A 23,742-nucleotide genomic window follows, 5' to 3' on the forward strand; every position below is an offset into this window, starting at 1 on the left:
CTCTAAGAGAAATGATAGAGAAAACTTTAAAGAAAAACTTACCCCTGTAACTCGAGCAATTTTGAACATTCCATAAGCATAAAGCTCAATAAATCCAGAGCTTCCTCCAAGGACAAGAATATTAAGCCTAATTAAAAATAATGCAACAAGCTGAGGCCCAATCAACAGAGATGATTGCATTCTTAAACCAAGATATAAATTACTTTTTGTATAATCTACATATTAAAGCTCACCTACAGAGGCAAGTGAAATAGCAAACAAATCCACGAATACTCCATATTCATTCATTTTTCCCCCCAAAAGAATATAAATTTCCTCTAGCCTAAAAAAAAAATCAGTTTACAGCAAAATAAGAATATATTATCTTAACAATCGTATTTATACACTCAAAAAGAAAACAATCTTTTTACCAGCTAATACAAAATGCCATAACTAAGATGCTAAATCTATTGAATAGACTTAAACAACCTGAATACTTAAATTTCACAAACTCTAGCACCTATATCCTTTTGTTCTTTATTACAAGAAACATAAATACATTATATTATTAAAACTTAACAAAATAATATTAACATATGCTGTTGGAGGTATTAATGTCAACAGTGAAGTAACGTGACAGAGGACTTATTCTCGGAACTTCTGAAAACCGTCTTAAATACAAAATAACAACTTTAAGAAATCAGACTTAAGAAATCTGCAAGATTTACCTGACATCTCCCAAGAGCTTAATAATTTCATCAGAATTTTCTTCACTAAAATGTAAAAATAAATTGGGTTATTTTTCAAGACTATCTTTCAAATGATAACAGATTATTTTACTTGAGAACAAAAAAGGCATATCTTACCTAAATATTTTTGAGGTGTTGCTGTAACTAGAGGAAAACAGAGGTCAGGGTGAAAAAATACTTCCAAAAATACATTTTAATAAATGGATAAGAAAATTGTCGCAGTGTTAAAAAGTCTCTAGAGGAAAATAAATCTGTAAGATTAATTCCAAAGAAATAAAACTGTGTTACTTACTTTTTTGGCAACGTAGGTAGTTTAGGTAGGAGAAGATTTGATTCATCTTCAGCATTATAAAAGGATGTCAAAACACTAAAAAGAAAAAAAAATATTATAAAAACTTGCTATTAAAAATGTTACATTTTTAAAAAGATGCCCAGTTTTACATGACCAAGTAAACAGATGTCACAAATACTTCACCAGTAGTCACTGTAACAATCACAAATGAGAAATTTAAAAAGTAGAATGTTGTTATTTCTGCAAGAAACAAACTGGCCTTCCCATTTTAGAGAAATAAATGATAATAATTTTCTCAGCATATGAAATGTATTCATACGTATTCAGTCATCAGATACTGAATGAAAATTTATGACTTCTTATCTCTCATTTAAGAATCCACAGTACACCTCTGAGTACTGAGTAATTTTAAAGAACACTACAATTACCATATAATTATTGGTTCTATGGTTTATATAAAATTGGGGATTTGATAACCCAACTGATATAGGAGACTATCACAATACACTCTGAAATGGTCTTATTTTATTTATACCTTTTCTTTCTCAGCTCTGTTACCTCAATAAGGCTGGAAGTAAGAAAAAAGGGGTGACCTGGCAAGAATGTTTTTCAACTTTAAAACAAAATAGCTGATTTCAGTCCCTGGACTAGAAAGTATTATTTATCTCCTTTTCTTTCTCAATTCTATTACCTCTAAAGACGGTTGGAAATAAATAAGAAAAAAAGTGGTGACTTGGCAAGAATTTTTTCCCACTTTAACGTAAAATAGCTGATTTGAGAGACCCTAGAACATCCACATTTCTAAACTGTTAATAGAAGTTGTGCTGGGAACACACTTAGCAGGTAACTGGGCTGGAACAGGACTTACATGCTACACTCTGCTCCTGGCACCTTCCATAAATTCAGGTAACCATTTGCAATCCTTCACTATCTGACAATGGGTTCATCACTCTGGTTTAACTACAGAGGATTTCACACCCCAGGCTAAATCCCCATCATCCAATTCTCTCAGATCTCAGAAAAGTTGCCAGTTAACACTCAGGATTTAGAAATTCATTTGATACTAACTTAGTGAACTTTAATTACAAAAGAAAAAGCTGATGGCGCCTGTGGCTCGAGGAGTAGGGTGCCGGTCACATATGCCAGAGGTGCAGGTTCAAACCCAGCCCTGGCCAAAAAACACACACACACAAAAAAAAAAAAAAAAAAAGAAAAAAAAAAGAAAGAAAGAAAAAGCTAATGGAAAGAAAATTATCACATTTCCCCAAAAAACAATCTTTTCTCCCAGTGTTAACCAAGCCCTCATCCCTTAGGGCCATCTTTACGCAATGCTGGTGTATCACTTTGACTTTATTTCATCTGGAGTTTCGCTTTTCCTGTCTCAGTAAATATTCGAGTATGAAAAATGACTATGAGTGCTCCAGGAGCCATTAAAGAAAATGACTGAAAAGAGAAATCTTGGCCATTCACACATTATTGCTCCAAGAAGAAAATACAGGGTTCATGCTTGTAATCACAGCACGTGAGAGGCCAAGGCAGTTGGACTGCTTGAGCTCACGAGTTCGAGACCAGTCTGAGCAAGAGCAAGATCCTGTATCTAAAAAATAGCCAGGCATTGTGGCGGGTACCTATAGTCCCAGCTACCATAGGTACTGGGAGGCTGAGGCAAGAGATCGCCTAAGCCCAAGAGCTAGACATTGATGTGAGCTGTGAAGCCATAGCACTCTACTGGGCACAACAAAGTAAGACTCTGTCTCTTTTTTTTTTGTAGAGACAGAGTCTCACTTTATGGCCCTCGGTAGAGTGCCGTGGCATCACACAGCTCACAGCAACCTCCAACTCCTGGGCTTAAGCGATTCTCTTGCCTCAGCCTCCCAAGTAGCCACAGGCGCCCATCACAATGCCCAGCTATTTTTTGGTTGCAGTTTGGCCGGGGCCGGGTTTGAACCTGCCACCCTCGCTATATGGGGCCGGCGCCTTACCGACTGAGCCACAGGTGCCGCCCAAGACTCTGTCTCTTAAAAAAAAAAAAAAAAAAAAATTTCATCTTCATAAACTTAAAACCAAAATTTAAATTCAATGTGCATATGCTAATATCAGATACTTCTAAGTTTCCATTTTAAAGAATAAAAATCGACTATTGAAGATTTTCTTTTCTGATGACTCCACCTGCTCTCTACGGTCACTTCCATCCAATGCATACAGGAAACTGGAGCCTCCACAGGAAAGGAATGCAAGCTTTCAGGCTTTTCCACATCACACAAAACAATCTTCTTGGTGTCAGCAAGAGCAAAGGCCAAAACTAAAAGAAGATAAGAAAATATAATCAGAATTAGTGTACTATTTGAGAAAAATAAACGGGTATTTCATTTTTGCCCAGTTTTACTTTTTTAAATATACCTTATCATAGAAATGATGCAACCTAAAAATCTTTCAATATTTTAAAAATTAAAAAAAATCTTTGTATATACTGTAGTATTACCTAAGCTTACATTCAAGGGCTCAAACTTCCTAAGCAATGTACCGCTTTTCTAACGATTTACTTAATGTCTTACACATCAAAGTCTCTAGACTAGAACACTGTAGTTAAGCAGAAAACACAGGTCCCAACAAAGAATTACATATTGGTCCCGTAAATGTATCTGAAAAGTAAGAAGTGACTCCATCTGCTTTGCTCTTGCAAGGCATTTTATTCCTGTTTATGTTTCTAACGCACAACGAGACACAAGGCCATCAAATACTGATGAATCTTCTTCCTCTGAGTGTGGCTGAATTATTTAGCACAGTTTCTCTCCATCACTCATTAATTTCCTCCTAACACATCCAGTTTAAGAATTTCCAAATACAGTACGAGCTTCACTGCATACCACTGCAGGCAACTTTGCTAAATGTGTGGCTTTTCCTCTTAAAAACAATTTAAAACGATCTTGAAATAATTATCATCTAACAGAAACCCTATTATACTGTCCAAAAACATGAAACATTTTTTAAGTGATAGATACATCTATTTAAGTACACAATCTATTTTAACACACAATGACTTTGATAATTTATGCTTTAGAATGCTTTAGGATGAATAACGCAAGCTCTCAAGATGTTAATTACAAAAGCCCTCCAATTTCACACATACTTTAAACATAATTCTGAGCAAAATGAGCACAGAATTTTAAAAGCATTCCTGTAAATTTCTACTTGTAGGAATCTAAAGAGCTAATCAAAGTTCCTCCCAGTGTTCAGAATGTTTATGACAGCATTGCTTAGAAAAGTCAAAAACTAAAAACATTCTAAATGTCCACCAAGTAGGAATAGATTTAGTAAATTACAATGCATAAATATAGTGGATTAGATGCAGTTATTTAACATTAACGTGGTAAATCGATCCACAGTGATATGTAAAAAGTGAGGAGACAATAAAGAAAAAGCTATCCAGCAAAACAGCATGCATCTTTTGATGAAACTGTGTATACAGATCTCTCTGTGTCTGTGTCTTATCAGAAAACGCTAGAAAAGATGTTTATCAAAATAGAATTGTTACCACTAAGCGACAGGCTTTCAGGGAATTTTAGTAGTCCCAGTCTGGATTCGAACCCTCCAGTTCAGGTGTATGTGGCTGGTGCCTTAGCCACTTGAGCTATAGGCGCTGAGCGGCTTTCAGGGAATTTTAAAGTACTCATTTATATTTATCTAGAGAGAACACTAAGGAATAAGGAGCATATGCTGAATTTTACACCAACATTTTTTTCCCTTAAATCTCCTTTTAAGTACTTGTATTTATCTAGAGAAAAAAAATAAGCAACGAGGAACACATTTTACAAAAACAACGTGCTTTCTCCTTTAAGCACAGTGACATGGTTGAACTTTAAGCTGAATGATGCACAGTACCCTGCTGCACTGACTCTACATATCCAACAGCTCAAATGAGGACTGTCACAGCAGGGTTCAGTCGTCAGAGCTACAACCAATTACAACACAGCAGAAAGGTCACACAGCTATGGAAGGGTCGGTCTCAGAGCCCACAGTCCCTCAGGAGCAGCAAACACACGTGCACAGACAGAACGTAAATGAGCCACACACTCAACACTAAAGTACAATTCAGAAAGAAAAAGGCCACGACAGCACGAAACTGGTGAGTGGCAGGCGGTGCTTGGGACAAATGGTACAGAAGCCGACAACAGAGGAAAAAACAAAACCAAAATATTTTGTATATTCCACCAGATTTCACTTGAAAGTTATCTCTGCCAAGAAGCCAGATTTCGATTAAGAGAGATCTTTGCCAAGAAACAAGACAGCAGAATTATTCTGAGTTCTATAAAAAAGTTTTACACTATTTTTTTTTTTAAAAGGTTCCCAAACTGGCATTTATAATTTTAATATATAATAAGAACGATATTCGTAAAATGAGGTTTCTTTAAGGAATACTCTTTGTAAAAATAAAAATATATTTCCTATAACATTATCATTACGTTTGCCATCTGGTCTCCAAGCCAAACAGGTCACTTCCTTTCCTGTATTTTCATTTGGTGGAAAACTCCAAACTCGATGAAAACTTGCAAGTCGATGAAGTAAAACCTAAGACGAACAGATAAAATGGCAAAAATTTTAAATATATATATTTCCAAAAATAAAACAAACTTAGATTCCCCACTACAACATTTTTAAAAATTGCCATCTCTTGAATATAATATTCAGCTATTCTAAGAATAGAGAAAAACAAGTGTCTGAATGAACATAAAGTATTATGGGAAAGGAATGGGCGAAACATAATTGTCTAATGTAACCCAATTATATACATTTTCCTATCTTTTATGTTAACAGGAAACTTACCTCTAGAATTAAGTAGGCTGTACAAGAACAGAACAGCACTAAAAGGTAGCTATAATACAATCAAATAACATTAAACTTGGAATCAGACAACTTGGCATCAATTTCAGTTATGTCACTTCCTAGTCAGGAACCTTAGATTAACTCACTTAGCCATCCTAAATTTCCCTTTCCATGCTAGGAAATTCCCACCTTGGAGGGTCAAGATGATGCTTAAGGGTTCCTTGTGCTTCAAAATAAACTGTCCCGATTCCTGCAAGCACTAAAAATAGGAAAAGACCTCAGAACTGCAGCACTCCTGAAAAGATCTCCCCCCCCCACCTCCTCTGTCCCCACTCAGCCTAACAACCACTCCCTACTTTTACCTCACAGCTCAGGGTACCCTTCCCTCCCAGTTACTTTAGTCTCTAGTAGGAATTGAGTATTTCCGAAGAAATGGCTCATCCACTGGACTTGACCTCTCCTCTGAAACCATCTTTGAACTCACTGTCAGGTATCAGTGTGATTCCATCTTCATTCCTTACTCTAAAATGTGACATATGTGAAGTGGCTGTTTGTCTTCCACGTTCCCTATACTACCGCAAATACTAGGCTACTACTGATGAAGGAAGTGCTTTCCTTGATGCTCCATGCTATTTATAGATGATCTTTCTTCTCTAAAATCTGACTCTGAATCCTATGCCACCAGACCATACAATCTGCTATCCCTCTTAACTACAGTCCTCTCCAGACTCCTCTGCCATTCCCCTCATTCTTTGAAGATGTAAACTCCTGGCTCACTCATGCTTTCCTATAACACTACTCACTGTCCTTGGTGATTTCAAGAACTACCATGTCCTGGCTTTTCAGTTCTCAACTACCTCTCTTCCAACGATCACATCTTCTCCCTCACTTCAGCCACTCCCAGAGTCATGCCCTTGGCCATGTCATTGCCAACAACTGCAATGCTATCACCATCTCAATTTCAAACTTCTCACTTTCCATCCGCCACCGCCTATCTTTTCAGCTCATTTCTGCAAGACCCAACTCCATTCGTCCACTTCACCAGGGCACACAGCCCATGGATTCTTCCACCTATTCACTGTCCCTTACCCCACACATGCCCTCACTCCCACCCTTAATCAGGTCAGAATCTAAGGTTCACCTTTACAATCACTCCCCTTGCTTATAACTTCAACTCTTGCATTTCTCTTGCTTTGTCATACCTGCAAAACAGCAAACCTGATTAAACCCAACTATGCCTGCACTTACGGTCAAACAGAATGAAGAGACAGATGTAGCCACACTCTTGTGTCTCAAATTAAAAGACTGCTAAGCTGTGTGGCTCTTACCACTTACTGGCAATCCTATTAGGTAGGCTTCCCTCGTCTATCTGCCTTGGCAGTTTTTTCGTACCTCTTCTTTCTCCTCAAACTTCCAATATTTTCTTCTCCATCTTCACTCTGACACAACCTCCTTGCTTCTTCCTTCACTGAGAAAACGGAAGCAACAGTGCCCAATATCACACCTGCCCCTCTGACTGCAATGATGTCCCTTCTCTTCTACTGCTGTGGCTGTACCATCGACCGCTCTTTAAAGCCATGACAGAGTTTCAAAGCCCCTGGCAGAGGAGGGAGACTAGATTTCCATGGAGGACTCTGAGAAAGTAGACACCAGTATCTTGAGGATAGACAGGATCATGGACACAACATGGCAATAGGCTGCTAAGTTTCCCTAAGATTTCCTTACCATCTAGTTTCCAAACTCGGCTTACACAACAACTCTCACCTGGCCAGATAACTATCACCACAATGGCCAAAAGGCCAAAGGAGAAGAGATGCACAGGTGAAGGCTTCCTTACAAAATGGCTGGCAGGTGAAAGGACTCTCAGTAGAAGCTGGTTATAACTGGTTTATACTTAATGAAGCATAACATAATGTGAACCAGAATGCTAACTGACAACACTCATGCACATTCTGTTTAGAATCCAATGATGCGCTACTCCCTTGTGCAACCTAAAGTATTTTTAAGATGTTAGAGGCCCTAAATGATTCTACATTATAAACAGCTGAGAGATGAGGAGAAAGAAAAAAATAGGCTGAATTTGGGACAACTGGGAATTGAAACTGGGAGAAATGAATCAGGAAACAGCTGCTATGTTAATGAAAGGTTGCCCCCCAACCCATAGTGTGACGCCCGTTCACAACAGAAGCTAGATTCTCACATGCATCCTCTGTGGTGTCTACATGCAGTAACTCATCTTCCTTCTGCTACTAAACTGTAAGCAAACTTTGAACAGGGTCCCTGGATCTACCATGTCTAACTCGCAAGCGGCACATAGTGGGCTTTTTAAAAAGCCCCTTTCACTAGTAAATAAATTCATGGAGGAGACTTGGGGGTACAGGATTGTGTGACTGCGTCAAGCTGCGTGAAAACTATTGGTTTAGCCTAAAATACTGAAAATGGGCACATAATAATCTCTTGCATGCCGGGTCCTTCATATTTTTGCCTATAAAGCTTACCGCCGACCTGAAGGCAAGGGTGGGGCAGACAGGTGGTCCTCCGCCCCGCCTGCAGAAAGGGAAACTGAGGCTCTGACACCGTGGCCCGAAGGAACACGGTCCGGCTCCGTGTTTTCCGGCCCACCGCGAGCCGACCCCGCCCAGCTCACTTACCTCGCCTGCTGTGTTGGCCAAGGCAATGAGATCCCGCTTGGGCGACCAGACCAGGAAAATAATCTCCTGCGGTAGCTGCTTCTCTCCCACCACCCGGAAGGATGGGAAACAGGTCGGAAAACGCAACATGGGGGCGGTCCTGCAACGACACTCCAGTCAGAGGCCGCTGGGAGCCTCCGGCCACTCGACCTTCGGCTGGGGACCCCGAACGCGGCTGTACCTGCGAGACGTGCCTTTGGCAGCCTACGCGGGCCCAGGAGCCCGTCTCCTCCCTCCGCCGGCCGCGCGCCGCAACCTCCTGGTAGCCCCGCCCCGTTGCCGCCGCGCGCTCCAGGCACTTCCGGCGTCGTGACTGCCTCGCGAGACGAAGGAGGCGGCGAGGAGCGGGGCGGAGCTGTGGGAGGGGAGGGGCAACGGGCGGTGGAGGCGGGGCCAGGAAGGGGGCGGAGTCTGAGCCCCGATTCCGGCGGGAGTGCTGGGAACCCTCAGGCCGGTCTTCAGCTAAGATGTGCTTGCACGTGTGTGGGCACGCTAGCAGACCTTTTCTGTTTTCTCGGAAATTTCGCTGCTGTGGTCAAAGAAGGGACAGTAGAGGTTTAGGGGTAGGCTACAGGGAGGACGAAGAGACAGAAAAGAGGATAACAGGTTCTGACAACAGGCCCCGAACAAGTAATTTTCACGTCAGTCCCGGTTGTAGTAGGATTTTTAGAAATCTTCCTGTCCAGGCTGCCCCTTCAGACCAATTAAAAGTCAATTAATACTGGATGGGACCCCGTATTTATTAAAACTCTTCTAGTGATTGCGGTTTGCAGCCATGAGGGGGAGGGCGTGAAGGGGACTGCCCTAAAACCTCCCTGATAGAGGCGGATAAAATGCAGTACTTTGATTTTTCATCCCATGTAAGCCTCACGTGTTCTTGGTAGTGGAGGCTGCACTACAATAAAAGAAAACTGGGCTCACCCGCCATTTATCCTCCAGCTGTTTGAACGTGAGGCTACATGAACGTTGGGGGGGACATGGACTCTGCCCTCAAATCCACAGGCCAGCCTGGCAGACAACATGTAAATCAGAACCCATCCGAGCCTCCTTTATGTACGACACACTTAAACGTGTCAACATATTCACCAGTTCTGCAACTATGACCCCGGCCTAAGAAAATGTGACAGTATCATCCAGAGGGGCTTTTGCAACCTTTGCCTTTTGCCTCTGTTTCGAAAAACCGTGTGTCCCCCAAATTCATCCAGAGCCAGTGTTTATAAGGAGAAAATGGACATGCCTTTTATGTTCCTGAAACGCATTTTCAGGTGTTAATGTTGGGGGTGGTAATAAGGGATAATTTGAATGTGGGGTCCAGTACTGTGAACTAAAATGAAATTTTAAGCCCCCTAGCTGATTGAATGGACTCTCCTTTGGCAAAGGGGACCTTAGAAATACCTGCAGTTGAGCTGCTAGCCAGAAAGGCGGTCTGACATGCTTCATCAGGCTCAGGCCCGCCTCCCTTCTAACTCATTAACAGGTCTGAGGCCATGCAAGGCAAAGCTGGAACCACACCTGCAAGTACTTAATTTACTCAACAATAAATTTACTCAATTACTCAATTTACTTAACAGTAAATTTACAGTAACATTCAGCCTCCACTTGAGTGTGGATGTACATCCCTAATTAGCAGACTTCCTTATCTTAAAACCTTCCAAGCATTTAGACCAGCGGTTCTGAGTCGAGACCCACAGGAACTGTATTAGAGGGTCGCTGGCATTAGGAAGGTTGAGAACCACTGCTTTAGACAAAGCTGCATTTAACCAAATAATATACAAATCAAATAATCTTTAAGCCCACCTATAACCTGTAATCCCCACACTTCAAGATGTCCTGCCTTTTTGGGCCAAACCAATGTGCACCTTCCATGAATTGATTTATGACTTTACGAGTAATTCTTGTCTCCCTGAAAAGTCTAACACCAAATTGTAACCCTGCCACTACAAGTCCACCTGTTTGAGACTTCTTGGGCATGGCTCTGGGCCATGATATTCATACGTGGCACAGGCTAGGGTGTGAGGCCTGTAATCCTAGCACTCTGGGAGGTGGATCCCCTGAGCTCAGGAGTTTGAGAACAGCCTGAGCAAGATCGAGGCCCTGTCTCTACTAAAAATAGAAAAATTAGCCAGGTGTGATGGTGGTGGTACCTATAGTCCCTGCTATTTGGGAGGCTGAAGCAAGAATATTGCTTCAGCCCAGAAGTCTGAGGTTGCTGTAAGGTATGACACTGTGGCACTCTAGCCTGGGGAACAGAGTGAGACTCAAAAAAAAAAAAAAAAAATCATACTTGGCTCAGAATAAACCTCTTTATTTTAGTTTGGCGTCTTTTCCCCTCATAGTATCTGTCCACTTCAACATGCTATGGAAGTTGAATGTCCATTTTCCTAGAACTTATCCTGAATATGAACCCCCAATAGGAGGTGAAAATGACTGTTCATAGAGGAATACACAGTGCTAACAAAGGCTAGCCTGTAACCACTTCACATTAAGTCTCCACAGAAGGGTATGAGTTTCCTAACAGGCCTTCTGGCACAGGAAAGAACATGGGAGTGGAGTTCCAGATGTGGGCAGGAAGCAGCAAGTTTGACGTTGCCATAGTACTTTCCGTGGGTTGGTGAGGTACAGAGGGAACAGGATTGTTCCTGGGAATGATCCAAAGTAGCCACAGGCCAAGAGCTTTTAACACGCAGTGTTTCTGGTCTTTCTTTTTCCCAGAGGTTTTAGCTTTACTCACTCTGTTTCTTTGCCTTCTCCATGCAGAGGAACATACTGCTTTGTCAGACGAGCTCATTTGTGCTTTTGTGGCACAGAATAAACAGGAAAAGCAAAAAAAAGCCCAGAGATCAGGCATCAGTGCCTTATAAGGAGGCAACGGCAGAGGAATTTCATTCATTTATTCATATATATAATATACATAAAGTTTATATATGTATTATATTTAGAGAGAGAGGAGAGAAGGTGGGGTGAAATGAAGGAGAAAATAGACTTTAATTACTTCCATGCTTTATATAGCCTCTCCCTATTGTTTGCAAAAAAAGATGCAAGAGCTCCCTTTTTTGCAGTAACTTTTTGGTTGCTAGGCTCTTTCTTCGAACACCACACCCCTGTTGGACTAGCTCCCGACTCCAGCGTCTCTCTATACATTATAGTACAGGGTTGGAGTTTGAAAGGTCAAGCAGCCACCAACAGACAGTGGGAGGGAGAAGGGGAGCCTGACAGCAATGCACTGGTTCTTTGGCCATTTAGGATGTTAACTCTTGTGACAAAGGTGATTACAAGTGGGTTAGAAAGTTAGAAAGGACTGTAAAGACGGCAGAAGACTAGTTAAGGGGGTGGTGTGGTGGACTGCAGACATATTTCTGAAGTAGACTAACAAATGATTATTGATTGCACTGCGGTAGGAAAAACAAGGGAAGAGTCAAGCCTGAGGCTGGGATATTTGGATGCACAGACTTAGGGAAGAGAAAACAAGTTGTTGCTGGATCCTGAGGAGTAGGTAGCGATGGAAGAGAAACAAAGTTGACCAGAGCAAAGAAGTTAAATGAGGAACTGGACTGTTATGAGGAAACGTAGCAGGAAATCTGTCTGTCATGGCCAACAGGTATCTGGAAATGCAGGTGGAAGGGGAAAGATCAGGGCTTGAGCAAAGATTGGGATCACAGTGTACAGGAATGGAAGATGGAGTTGTGTGGGATGTGACTAATCTAAGCCATATAATGGCTTAGACCATTATTTTGAAAATTCTATTTGGAAGTCACAAAACAGGCAAAGCATACAAAATAAGCAAACTGTGCATTTGCTGAAAAAGAGAAACAAATGTAGATGGTTGATGTTAGAACCTCTCTGCTCTCACCAAAATTATATTCATTGGGCACAAAAAAACCTGACTTAAAGTGACACAAGTAATAATTAGAATGTATTTTAAGAGTCCAACAGGAGGGTGGACATCAGGGCAGGCTAGATCCAGCAATCTGATGTCAGCAGTGACCCACCATCATCATGGGCGTGCTTCCCACATGTCACTGGAAGACTGCAAACAGCTGAAGCTACCTGCTTTGTCTTTCAGACAGCAAGAACCCCTCTGCATCAACCAAGAGCCTCATTGTGATTAGACCCATCCCTATCCCAAGCCTAGCTGCGAGTCCATTGCTGGTAGAGGTGATAGAATTATGCTGACAAGTTTAGTCTGATGAAATGCCCCCCTCTGAGAGCTAGAAAGGGTGTTGGTCATCCTTCAAATCCCATGGCAGGTTCTCTATGGGAAGGGTTGGGACAATGTTGCCCAAGCAATCAACATTGTTCAAATTAACAGGCAATCCCAACTACTGAAAGGGGTATCTACAAGTATGAAGCCCATTTTACAAGAAGGGAGACGTCCCATATTGGCAGAATGAGTGTACATTGTATCAATTTATGGTGTTTTTATTTGTCTTTCTCCCACAATCACTTCAGTTGCTGTTCTGGGAAAGAAACTCAGAGACTCACTCATGTGACTTCAATTTGAAGAAGCTCTAATACAGCAGTTCTCAACCTGTGGGTCGTGACCCCTTCGTAACATGAAAATACATCCTGCATATCAGATATTTACATTACGATTCATAATAGTAGCAAAATTACAGTTATGAAGTAGCAACGAAAACAATTTTATGGTTGGAGGTCACCACAACATGAGGAGCCGTATTAAAGGGTCACGGCATTAGGAGGCATTAGGAAGGTTGAGAACCACTGCGAATCTAATAAGAGCAACAGAACCATTTCATATATATAAGAAATATGTTAGTATGTACTATATTTTAAACATGTTAATAGCATATTACATTATAGTAATAAAAATAGTAGTAACAATTATACATTAACTCTTAATGTGAAATAAACATATATGTACCCTAGAAAAATTAGAAAAGATTTGGTTATAAGCATGCTCATCATAGTTGTTTACAATCACACAAAAAAATGCAAACCACCTAGATATCCAATCATAGGTTTTCTTAAAATACATTCATCTTGAAGACTATTACTATTGTAGATATAAGTTGATGTTCACAATACATTTATGAAAAAGTGTGGGTCACAAACCAGAATGTATTAATATTACAATTCTTTTTTTTAGGTATCTGATACCAATTTCTGCAAGAACCAATCTTTGAAAGAATAGGCAGGGAAATTGTAACAGCGGTTATTTCTGGGTAGGAAGATTAGAAATGCTTTACATTTCCCTCGATTTACCTGGCTCACGTAGTAAGGGTAAAGTTAATAAAACACAACCTTTGTTTCCTTTTGTCTTCTTTAAGCTTGCTAAGATTACAGATGAAAAAACCAGTCCATCCATTCAGGCTTAGTTTCTTAGAGAACACTATCAAACCTTTTGTTTTTATTTTATTATTATTATTTTATTATTGAGACATAGTCTCAGAAGGTGTTGGTTAGTACCAGACTCACGGAAGACTTCCTGGAAGAAAACAGGACTTGAGCCAGGGCCCGAAGGCTCCATAAGATTTCAATAGAGAGGGCGGCGCCTGTGGCTCAGTCGGTAGGGCACCGGCCCCATATACCGAGGGTGGCAGGTTCAAACCCGGCCCCGGCTGAACTGCAAGCAAAAAATACCCGGGCGTTGTGGCGGGCGCCTGTAGTCCCAGCTACTCGGGAGGCTGAGGCAAGAGAATCGCTTAAGCCCAGGAGTTGGAGGTTGCTGTGAGCTGTGTGAGGCCACGGCACTCTACTGAGGGCCATAAAGTGAGACTCTGTCTCTACAAAAAAAAAAAAAAAAGATTTCAATAGACAGCCACATAGAAGGATATTCCAAGCAGAAAGAACAGTTCCGCATGAAAAGAAAGGGGCATATTGGAGATAAATTAGTCTGTCAGACTAACGTAAAAAAACAAACAAACAAAAAAAAAAACACTTTGAAATCTGGTCATTGAGGGCTTACAAAAAGACTATTTCGTCAAATTTTGTAACATAAGCAAGAATCTGAATGAAATTTAGCTGTAATTTTTTAAAATTTTATTTAGACAGTCTCACTATGTCACCCTGGGTAGGGTACGGTAGCATCATAGCTCACAGCAACCTCAAACCCTTGGGCTCAAGTGAGCCTCTTGCCTCCCAAGTAGCTGGGGACTATAGGTGCCCGAAACAATCTCCAGCTATTTTTAGAGACAGGGGTCTTGCTTTTGTTCAAGCTGGTCTGAACTCCTGAGCTCAGGCAATCCGCCTGCCTCAAACTCCCAGATTGCTAGGATTACAAGTGTGAGCCACTGCACCTGGCCAATTGATGGTTTTTTAAAACTAAGGAAACAGGTGATGCCAATAACAGTTGGCCACGAGAACTCAATTCTTCAGTAGTCACAGTCGCTCGGGTGTCTGAGTTTCAGAGATTTCAATAGATTGTACCATGGTATGAAAAGTCAGGCAATGTTCCCATCCCTGCTTGAATTAGGAGAACTCTCACAATGATTTCACAAAGTTCAGATCCCACCTGATCATCTCAGAACAACTTTGATGGTATGAAGTCCAGAAGCTGAATTCATCCTTTAATGTCACCTGATGTACATCACTGCCACTCTGATCTGGGCCATGCCTGAGTATTCCACGTCATCCATCAAGTAGACCTAACTAACCTGGAATTTGAACACCTTACAGGGCTCTTGCTAACCACAAGGAGATATGCCTCCAAATCCACTTTATAGCAGTTGTTTGGGAACAAGAGAAAAGTCATTATGCAAATGTAAGTCATTCAAAATGGTTTAGTCTTAAGAAGATAATGTCAGATATCTAGCAGAGAAATGGGAAGATGGACTGTTGTTCTGGGAGTTTAAACTGCGCCCTTCAGTGCGATGCTATTTGACTGACAGCTGATTACCATGAGGCCTCAGGAGCAATCTTACACAACTCACCACTGATGAGGGAGGGTGACTGAGAGCCAGGCACCTGAGTCTCATTTAATTTAATCACAACCAAACCTGAGGTATAGCTGTTATTCTCTCCATTGTAATAATGAAGAAATTGGGGCTTTTAGAGAGTGAGTGACCTGGCCAAGGCCATCCAGCCAGGAAGTGTTAGTCAACATGGGAATGAGAGGTTTATCACCAGACTATCTGGTCTTCTGCTACTAACTACTTTTACAAAGACAGAAACTTACTGCATGGGTCAAAAGACACTGAAATGACATAGCAAATCAAAATTCTAGATATCTCGTTCATACAACAAATAGTGAAGTGATTCTACACTCTCAAAGGACAACTACAGAAAAGTACTTGGAAAATAAATATTTAATAATAGTTTTACTATAATTATGATGTTTATATCTTTACAGTGCCCTTGTAAGAATTCTTTCCATCATTTTCACATTCAGTCTAAAAATCACTGTACATTGTACTTTTTGAGTGGGTTTAAACCATTGTTAAATATTTCCTTTTTTTTTTTTTGAGACAGACTCTCACTTTGTCACCCTCGGTAGAGCTGTGTATCATAGTTCACAGCAACCTCAAACTCTTGGGCTTAAGCGATTCAATTACCTCAGCCTCCCAAGTACCTGGGACTACAGGTGACCCCACAATGCCCAGCTGTTTTTAGAGACAAGGTCTGGCTAGTCTCAAACTCATGAACTCAGGCAATCTACCCGCCTCATCCTCCCATAGTGCTAGGATTATAGACATGAGCCACCACATCTAGCCTCACTGTTACATATTTCACAAGACTAACTAACTAACATATTCTTAAGTTTAATGTAAAACAAACTTTATAAGGTTTTCACATTCATTTTCTTCTGGCATCTTCTGCAAAAGAACACTGTGTGCCCATTTTTCAGACAACAGAAGCTAAAATAATATGATTGGAAGAGACTTAAAGGGAAGAAAAACGCATGCCAAGGATGGAACCAGCTCCCCAAGACTTCAGAAGGGAAGACGAGGGGACCATAAACCAGCAAGCCCCACCCGCCTATTATCCAGCTTAGAAAGGTGCACACCTCTGATGGAGGCTGAATTGAAGTCCAGTGTGGCACTTTCAGAAAATGGCATCAAAGGTTGGACCATCAATCTTTCTTATTCTTCGGTCAGTGGACATTTAAGAGCAAAGATATTGATGGGCTCTTTCTCTGCTTTTCTTTTTCCTTCTGACGGACGTGTGATTCATGGGTTGTCCTTTAGTGGGCTCCATTTTCATCTTATTACTTTTTCTTTGCTTCTGCTTTCTGACAGCTCTGCAAAACAAGGTGCTAAATTATTTTACAGAATGAGCACAGTGAATTATGTAATTATGTTGAAGTTTAATTAACTAGCTAACCAAATACAAAAACAGAAGAAGGAGAAGAATTTACTGTGTCACAGCCTAAGTCCTCAGTATTCTGACCATAACAAGCAGGAAACAGTCAGGGACCTGACTAGGCAAAATGTTGGAGAAAAAATTTTCCTTAAAGGACGGTTACTATGGATTTAGAACATGCTATTTAGGATGAACACATCGCAGAGGTAAAGAGCGCAGCCAGTGAGTTTGTTTCATTTTTTGTTTGTTTTATATATATTTTTGGTACATCTATACTGCTCAAGTCAGCATGTCAAGCTCAAGATCCCTGAATTACATTTTTTAGGACTGGCAGGTAGGAGAGGTAGAAAAAGGAAATAGCATAATGAAAAAAACTGACAATACTTGAAAGGGCCTATGTTACAGGCCCTGCAAATTTTCCTTTCCTCAGTAGATCTAAATGTCCTGACAGGTGCCACAGAGGATGTTCACATTTTGTGGTCCACATCTTCTTGAAGACTAGCTTCGGAATGAACAAGCTGGAACTCACCCTCTAAGAACACTACCACACCACATAAAACACATCCTTTATTTCTGGTATTCTCTGAGCTAAGTTATAGGCAACCTGTGGCTGATAAAGATTGCTGGACCATCCTCTGTCCTCCTCCAAGTTAGCAGCATCATTTATATCAAGAACCCAGGAACAGGCTGGGGCTGAGAGCACTGGCAAACCTGGAAACTTCCCGTGGCTACCCAGCGCCATCAATCATCAGAATCACCTCTCAGAAGCCTCAATAAGCTTTTCCTAGGGGAAAGCTTATTCTTGATCTTCCTAGGAGAAAAACTGGGCAAAGAGCTTTATAAACAGTATATAAACTCCTAATGGGTCAAACTCGTAGATTACTTTGTATTTACTCTGCATATACATTACGTGTTGGGAATACAAAAATGAACAGGCATGATAATCTTTGACTTCACAGAGCTGGGAGACAGATGTCACCCTTCTCCCCAACTTTTTATAGGTGAAGAAACTGAGGCTATGAAGTCTATGATCCCCCAGTGAGGAGAGACAGAGGCAGCTTGATTCCAGTGTTCTTAATCCCCTGGAAACTGCATACTGTGTCATAAATTATTCTGCTATGTACAATGCTATCCATATAGTAATCACCTAATAAATACAGCCGTTAGTAGTAGATCCACATGACCATTATGCAGAATTTTTGCCTGACAAGTGGACATTTTTCTATATTGATATGTTGCACTATGGACTAAGATACCCTATTTCTTCAAAATACAACAGTTGTGTTTATACCATTCATGCATGCTATATAAATCTGTTTTCTATAGCCATTTTCTTAAAGTAGGATAATTTCTAGGTAAGTGATGATTTAACAAATTTAATGAAGTGTAGTATAATTTCTTTTTTTTTTTTTTTAGACATCTCACTCAGTTGCCCTGGGTAGAGTGCTGTGGTATCATCACAGTTCATAGCAACCTCAAACTCTTAAGCTTAAGTGATCCTCTTGTCTCAGCTTCCCAAGTAGCTGGGACTACAGGCATCCACCACAATGCCTGGAGAATTTTTGGTTTTAGTAGAAACAGGCTGGTCTTGTTCAGGCTGATTGTTCCTGAGCTCAAGCAATGCGCCTGTCTTGGCCTCCCAGAGTGCTACGATTACAGGTGTGAGCCACTCTGCCCAGCCAATGGTATAATTTCAAATGAGAAAGTCAATGAAGCCGTGAATGTCTGTATATAAAAATTCACATTTCTCTTCAGCTCAGCCACTCATGAGGAGGACTAAAAATGAACCACATTTCACGAGGAGGTACATTTATAAAAAGAAGAAAGAAAGAAAAAGAAAAAAGGACAAAAATTGAAAATATTTATTTGTAATATAAATATATAAAACCTTCCAGAGACAGTCTTTGAACAGTGATGAAATGATTGAGTATAAGTCAATTAAATGTTTTAGTTTGCTTTAAAATTAAATTGACCTCGTATTTGTCCTCTAAATTAAGTATTTGTCTTGATAAAATGAGCTTTAACCACAAGAGGGAGCCAGCATCGTTCCAGTTCACAACTAAAAAAAAATTAACACTAAGGAAAAACAAATTAATGTCAGACAGCTGTAAAAAGGGGAGGATGGAGAGATCTTTTGTACCATGTCTGCTTAAAAGGCTATCAAAATGATTTTTCACTATTGTAAAGAAAAAAATAATTGGGCCTTGTCAATTTCATTGTAACATTTTTTTTTTTTTTTTGAATGCAAAAACTGTTAATGGGACTTCAGGAGTCTTCTCTGAGAGAAAGAAGTAATATTATATAGAATTAGCAGGCATTTGCATCTCAAGGTACTTGCTTTTGAAATTAAACCCAACAAAATGTCATACTGAAAGATAAAGCTCTTTGACTCCTCTGCGCACCCTCAGTCCCCGCATCTAGGCAAACAGTACGAAATAGTGAGAGTCACAATCAACGCAGCACCTCTGAACCCTCTGACTGCTGCACACCTCTGAGGCTTGCACTATACAAAGCACTCGAGGAAAACTTTTTTTTCTAGTAAATGAAAGGATTTGACTAACCTGTTAGGACAAGCACTGCGCTTGTGATCCAGCTCACCACAAATAAAGCAGCCGTCTTGGGGGTCCTTGCAAGTATGGCCTGGAAGGGCACAGTGATTACAAATGCTACAGTGGATCCAGGCTGTAAAATAAAAATCTGGTTTTAAAAGTCGTTCATTTTGGTAGAATTTTTCATTTTACAAGCTTTTAAGACAGGATACATGAATAGTGTTTACTTCAAATATTGTGGCTACTTTGCATAACTAGTTTTCAATTGGCTAAGGAGACGGAGGTGAAGACGTCAGAATCCCACATAAACTAGCTTTTTTCTGTTACATAGAAATAAATTCAGCCCTTCTCCACTGAGTCATGAGCCAACACCTATTGTTACAAGGGAGGCTGGCTGAGAGACACAAACCCCTATTACAATCAGTCAAACCAATTCCACCCTGAAACAAGTTAGCAATCCTCTCTCCCTATGCAGGACAGAACACATATGTGGATAACTAAAAAAGCAAATAAATTATTGCAGGTCCCTATATTAATTTTTCTATAGATAAAATTAAATAAAAATCCTATTTAGATGAAGAAGAACTCTAAATTGCTTTCATAGGACTTCAAACACTCCCATTACTTACAAGGCTTTACACACTTTTTGCAGAGAAAGCAATGGTTCCATTTCCTGCCATCCTACAAAAACAATTTTTAAACTATATTTAATTTGTCATTAAAAACCAAGTTCCATGATTAAAAATTAAAATGTCTTATTAAAATCTGTGTAAATTATTCATCCCTTATTTCTCTCTTTTCTGGGCTTGACAATTAAATACTTTGATTTTAATTTATGCATTTCTCCACTCAACTCAAATGCCTTCTTGATGGGCATCAATTTCCTTCACTATAAAGCTAGGAAATTTATCTAAATGATCTTGAAAATCCACTCCAGTTCAGGCAACTCAGAAAAGACTCAAATGAAAATTTCAAGAGAATTAATGATTCATAATTATGTGTCTATACTGAATAATCCTTAATGAAATTCATATTTGAGCACTTTATATAATTTAGAAAGATAGATTACAGGTTACTGTTTGAATAAAATTTTAAAACTATGAAATGCAATGTATCTGGAAAAGTAGAAAAAACATGTATGTCCAATTTAATGAGTATTCTTTTATTTTTTAAGTTTTTGGCTGGGGCTGGGTTTGAACCCACCACCTCCGGCATATGGGGCCAGCGCCCTACTCCTTTGAGCCACAGGCACCACCCAATTTAATGAGTATTATAAAGCAAACACTGATGAAAATCACCAGATCGAGAAACAGAATACCATCGGCCCCCTAAAACCCTCCTCTAAGCCCCTCTGTCCCTTCCCAATTGTGGCATTCCTCCCTTCTCCACTGAGTAACACCTATTATGGTTTTATAATGGTCATTTCCTTGCTCTTAATTATCTTTACTAAGTCTGTGTACATCTCTGAGAATGTTTTTTTTCCTTAATTTTATTTTATTTATTTATTTATTTTTTTGAGACAGAGTCTCACTTTGTTGTGCTTGGCAGAGCGCCGTGGCATCACAGCTCACAACAATCTCAAACTCTTGGACTCAAGCAATCCTCTTGTCTCAGCCTCCTGGAGTAGCTGAGACTACAGGTACTTGCTATAACACCCAGCTATTTTTAGTGTCTCACTCTTGCTGAGGCTGGTCTCCAACTCCTGAGCTCAAGCAATCCACCACCTCAGCCTCCCAGAGTGCTAGGACTATAGGTATGAACCACTGCACCTGGCTTGCTTTCCTCGATTTTAAACTATACAATCTAGACATAGTCTTTTTAAAATGAAGAATATTGATCGTTTCTAAACTAACCGAAAATACATATTAATAATCAAATGTGTTACCATAGTTAAAAATAAGTACAACCTATAATATAACTATTAGTAAGAAAAATGTAAAAAAAAAAAAAAAATGTACTTTCTAATATTTACATAGATGCAGCCTTTTCTTTGGAGAATAATTTATGCTTGATACCCAAAGTAAACTTCCTGTGCTTTCTGACCACATTTAATTAAAATACACAAAGCAGCTGAAAAGTCACCCTACCGCCTAAAAATCATAATCGCCAAAAACTTGGAAGCAACCAAGATGCACTTCAGTAAGTGAGTAAATAAACCGTGGAATATTATTCAATGCTAACAAAAATGGGCCATCAAGCCATGAAAAGACATGAGGTAAGCTCAAGTGCTAAGCAAAACAAACCAATGTGAAAAGGCTCCGTACTACATGGTACTAAATATATGACATTCTGGAAAAAGCAAAACTGCGGGACGGTACAAAGTTCAGTGGTGGGGGCGGGTTTAAGAAGGATAGCTAAATAGGCAAAGTAGAGAAGATTTTTAGTGAAAACAGAGAAATCACTTTGTACAATACTATAATGGTAGACACGTCATTCTTGTCCAAACCCACAGAATGTACAACAGCAAGAATGAGAGTGAGCCCTGATGTCAACTGAGGACTCTGAGTGATGATGATGTGTTGAGTGGGCTCATCAGCTGTAACCCAAGTCTGCCAGGGGTGTGATGTTGATGAACGCTGTGCACTCAGGGGCAAGAGTCCATGGGAAATCTTTGTACCTTCTGCTGTATTTTGCTGTGAACCTATAACTGTTTAAAAATAACATCTATTAAAAAAATAACAGCCAAATAAATAAATAGGAGGTATAGCTCTTGTAGTCCTTCCTCATCTGTAAAAAAAAAGGGAGGGGGAGAGTAAACAGTATTTTCCTAAGAGGCTGTTGTGAGGATAAAATGAGTTAATCCACATTAAACTCTTAGGAAAGGGCCTGGCACATTGAGAGTGCATAGTGCATGTTTTTAATTATTATTTAATAGTTCAGTGCCTTGGTTGAAACATAAATTTAGCAGTCATACATAGTATCATAAGAAAATGAATTCAAATCATTGTTGGTGATGATTGAAGACAACTATTTTCAAAAGCCTGTTGCACTTCATAATTTAAAATAACTTATTGTATTAAGTTTAATTATAATAACAAATGATAAAACATGAGTGCAAATGGTAATAGTAACAAAATATTTAAAAAGTGACAAAACTAGTAAACTAAAGCTAATATACCACTGGTATAATAAAATAAAAATAGTAAAAATACGTTCTGGGAGACAATGGTACCTTGGATGTACAAGAATTACAGTGCTCACAGTGCTGATTCTCCAGAGAAACATATCGCTGACATACAGGACAAAATCTAGAAAGTGAAAAAACAGAAAAATCAGCTGCATATATTTACTGAGATTCACAGAGTAGATAAAAGATTACAAGGACACTCACTACAAAATTCAGGGTGTAACCTGAATTCAATTCAATATGAAATTCAAAACTAATATTTGTAGAAGAACTACATGATTCTATACTGAAAGCATTTTACCGCTAGATTTATTTCTGGTTACTTGCGTATTTCAAAGTCCCACTGTGATCTTACCTGTACCCTTCTTCGGTAGGAAGGATTATTTTGTGGGGTGGAATGTTGGTGAAAATACGCACAGGAGACTGCTTTCGACCTGTCTTTCCATGTTTGTAAAGTGCATGATTATCATAATCTACCTAGAAAATGTTAAAAAGAAAATTTACTCAAGCGAGTCAACATTAAGATTCTTTAACCAACACAATGTCAACATGTAAGTTAAACCAAAGTATTTAATAAAAAATTCTTTTATATATTTATTTATTTTCTGAGACAGGGTCTTCTCACTGTCACCCAGGCTGGAGTACAATGGCATCACAGCCTCTTGCAACCTCAAACCCCTGGGCTCAAGCAATCCTTCTTCCTTAGTTTCCCAAGTAAGTGGGACTATAGATGTCTGCCACCAAGCCTGGCTCATTTTTAAAATTTTCTTTGTAGAGACAGAAGTCCCACTATATTCTCAGAAGGCTGGTCTCAAACTCTTGGCCTCAAGTGATCCTCCTGCCTCAGCCTCCCAGAGTGCTAGAATTATAGGCATGAGCCATGGCGCTCAACCTGTTGTCTAGTACTAAAATAACAACTCTAATCTTTTATCCAATGCAACAGACATTATAAAATAAGTCTATTACGTAATTAAAAACTTAGCTTTTGGCATTAAAAAATTCTGCCTTTGAAGATGTATGCTGGTTTGATTGGGCTTTTCATTATTGTGTGTGGAGTTCGCTGTGTATCAGTTTCCAGCTAAGTCCGGCCTCAGACTGGCCCTCTCCCACTTAATATTTGTCCTCTCACAGGTTGTGAGCCAGATGGGTTCAGCCACTTACTCATTATGTGACCTTAGGCAAGTTTTTTATTTTTCATGCGTAAAAGGTGGTTGCTGATACTTACCTTAACGCGGCTGTGAAGGTTAAATGAGATAATGTGAGTAAAACATAG

General features: G+C 39.8%; 2 protein-coding genes across 4 annotated transcripts in view; both read right to left on the reverse strand.

The window, feature by feature from the left end:
* ANAPC4 (anaphase promoting complex subunit 4) overlaps nucleotides 1-8,821 on the reverse strand; it is a 37,065-nt gene extending 28,244 nt beyond the window's left edge. The window contains exons 1-8 of one of the 3 annotated variants that reach the window (XM_053577759.1): nucleotides 8,716-8,821; nucleotides 8,496-8,634; nucleotides 5,484-5,589; nucleotides 3,190-3,322; nucleotides 1,021-1,095; nucleotides 846-872; nucleotides 708-752; nucleotides 43-127 (exon numbers count right to left, since the gene is read on the reverse strand). In XM_053577759.1, coding sequence (XP_053433734.1) covers nucleotides 43-127; nucleotides 708-752; nucleotides 846-872; nucleotides 1,021-1,095; nucleotides 3,190-3,322; nucleotides 5,484-5,589; nucleotides 8,496-8,624 — 600 coding nt within the window. In that variant the 5' untranslated portion in view covers nucleotides 8,625-8,634; nucleotides 8,716-8,821. Of the gene's footprint in view, nucleotides 1-42; nucleotides 128-707; nucleotides 753-845; nucleotides 873-1,020; nucleotides 1,096-3,189; nucleotides 3,323-5,483; nucleotides 5,590-8,495 lie in introns of all 3 variants that reach the window. The other 2 variants (XM_053577758.1, XM_053577760.1) reach the window with 2 other exon arrangements.
* Nucleotides 8,822-14,302: 5,481 nt separating this feature from the next.
* Nucleotides 14,303-23,742, reverse strand: part of ZCCHC4 (zinc finger CCHC-type containing 4) — a 47,410-nt gene continuing 37,970 nt past the window's right edge. Inside the window, exons 9-13 of the mRNA XM_053577924.1 lie at nucleotides 22,825-22,946; nucleotides 22,515-22,590; nucleotides 19,972-20,023; nucleotides 19,355-19,475; nucleotides 14,303-16,731 (exon numbers count right to left, since the gene is read on the reverse strand). Coding sequence (XP_053433899.1) covers nucleotides 16,596-16,731; nucleotides 19,355-19,475; nucleotides 19,972-20,023; nucleotides 22,515-22,590; nucleotides 22,825-22,946 — 507 coding nt within the window. The 3' untranslated portion in view covers nucleotides 14,303-16,595. The remainder of the gene's footprint in view (nucleotides 16,732-19,354; nucleotides 19,476-19,971; nucleotides 20,024-22,514; nucleotides 22,591-22,824; nucleotides 22,947-23,742) is intronic.

The sequence above is a fragment of the Nycticebus coucang genome, chromosome 23, assembly GCF_027406575.1.
Source record: "Nycticebus coucang isolate mNycCou1 chromosome 23, mNycCou1.pri, whole genome shotgun sequence".
In the NCBI taxonomy this organism is placed as follows: domain Eukaryota; kingdom Metazoa; phylum Chordata; class Mammalia; order Primates; family Lorisidae; genus Nycticebus; species Nycticebus coucang.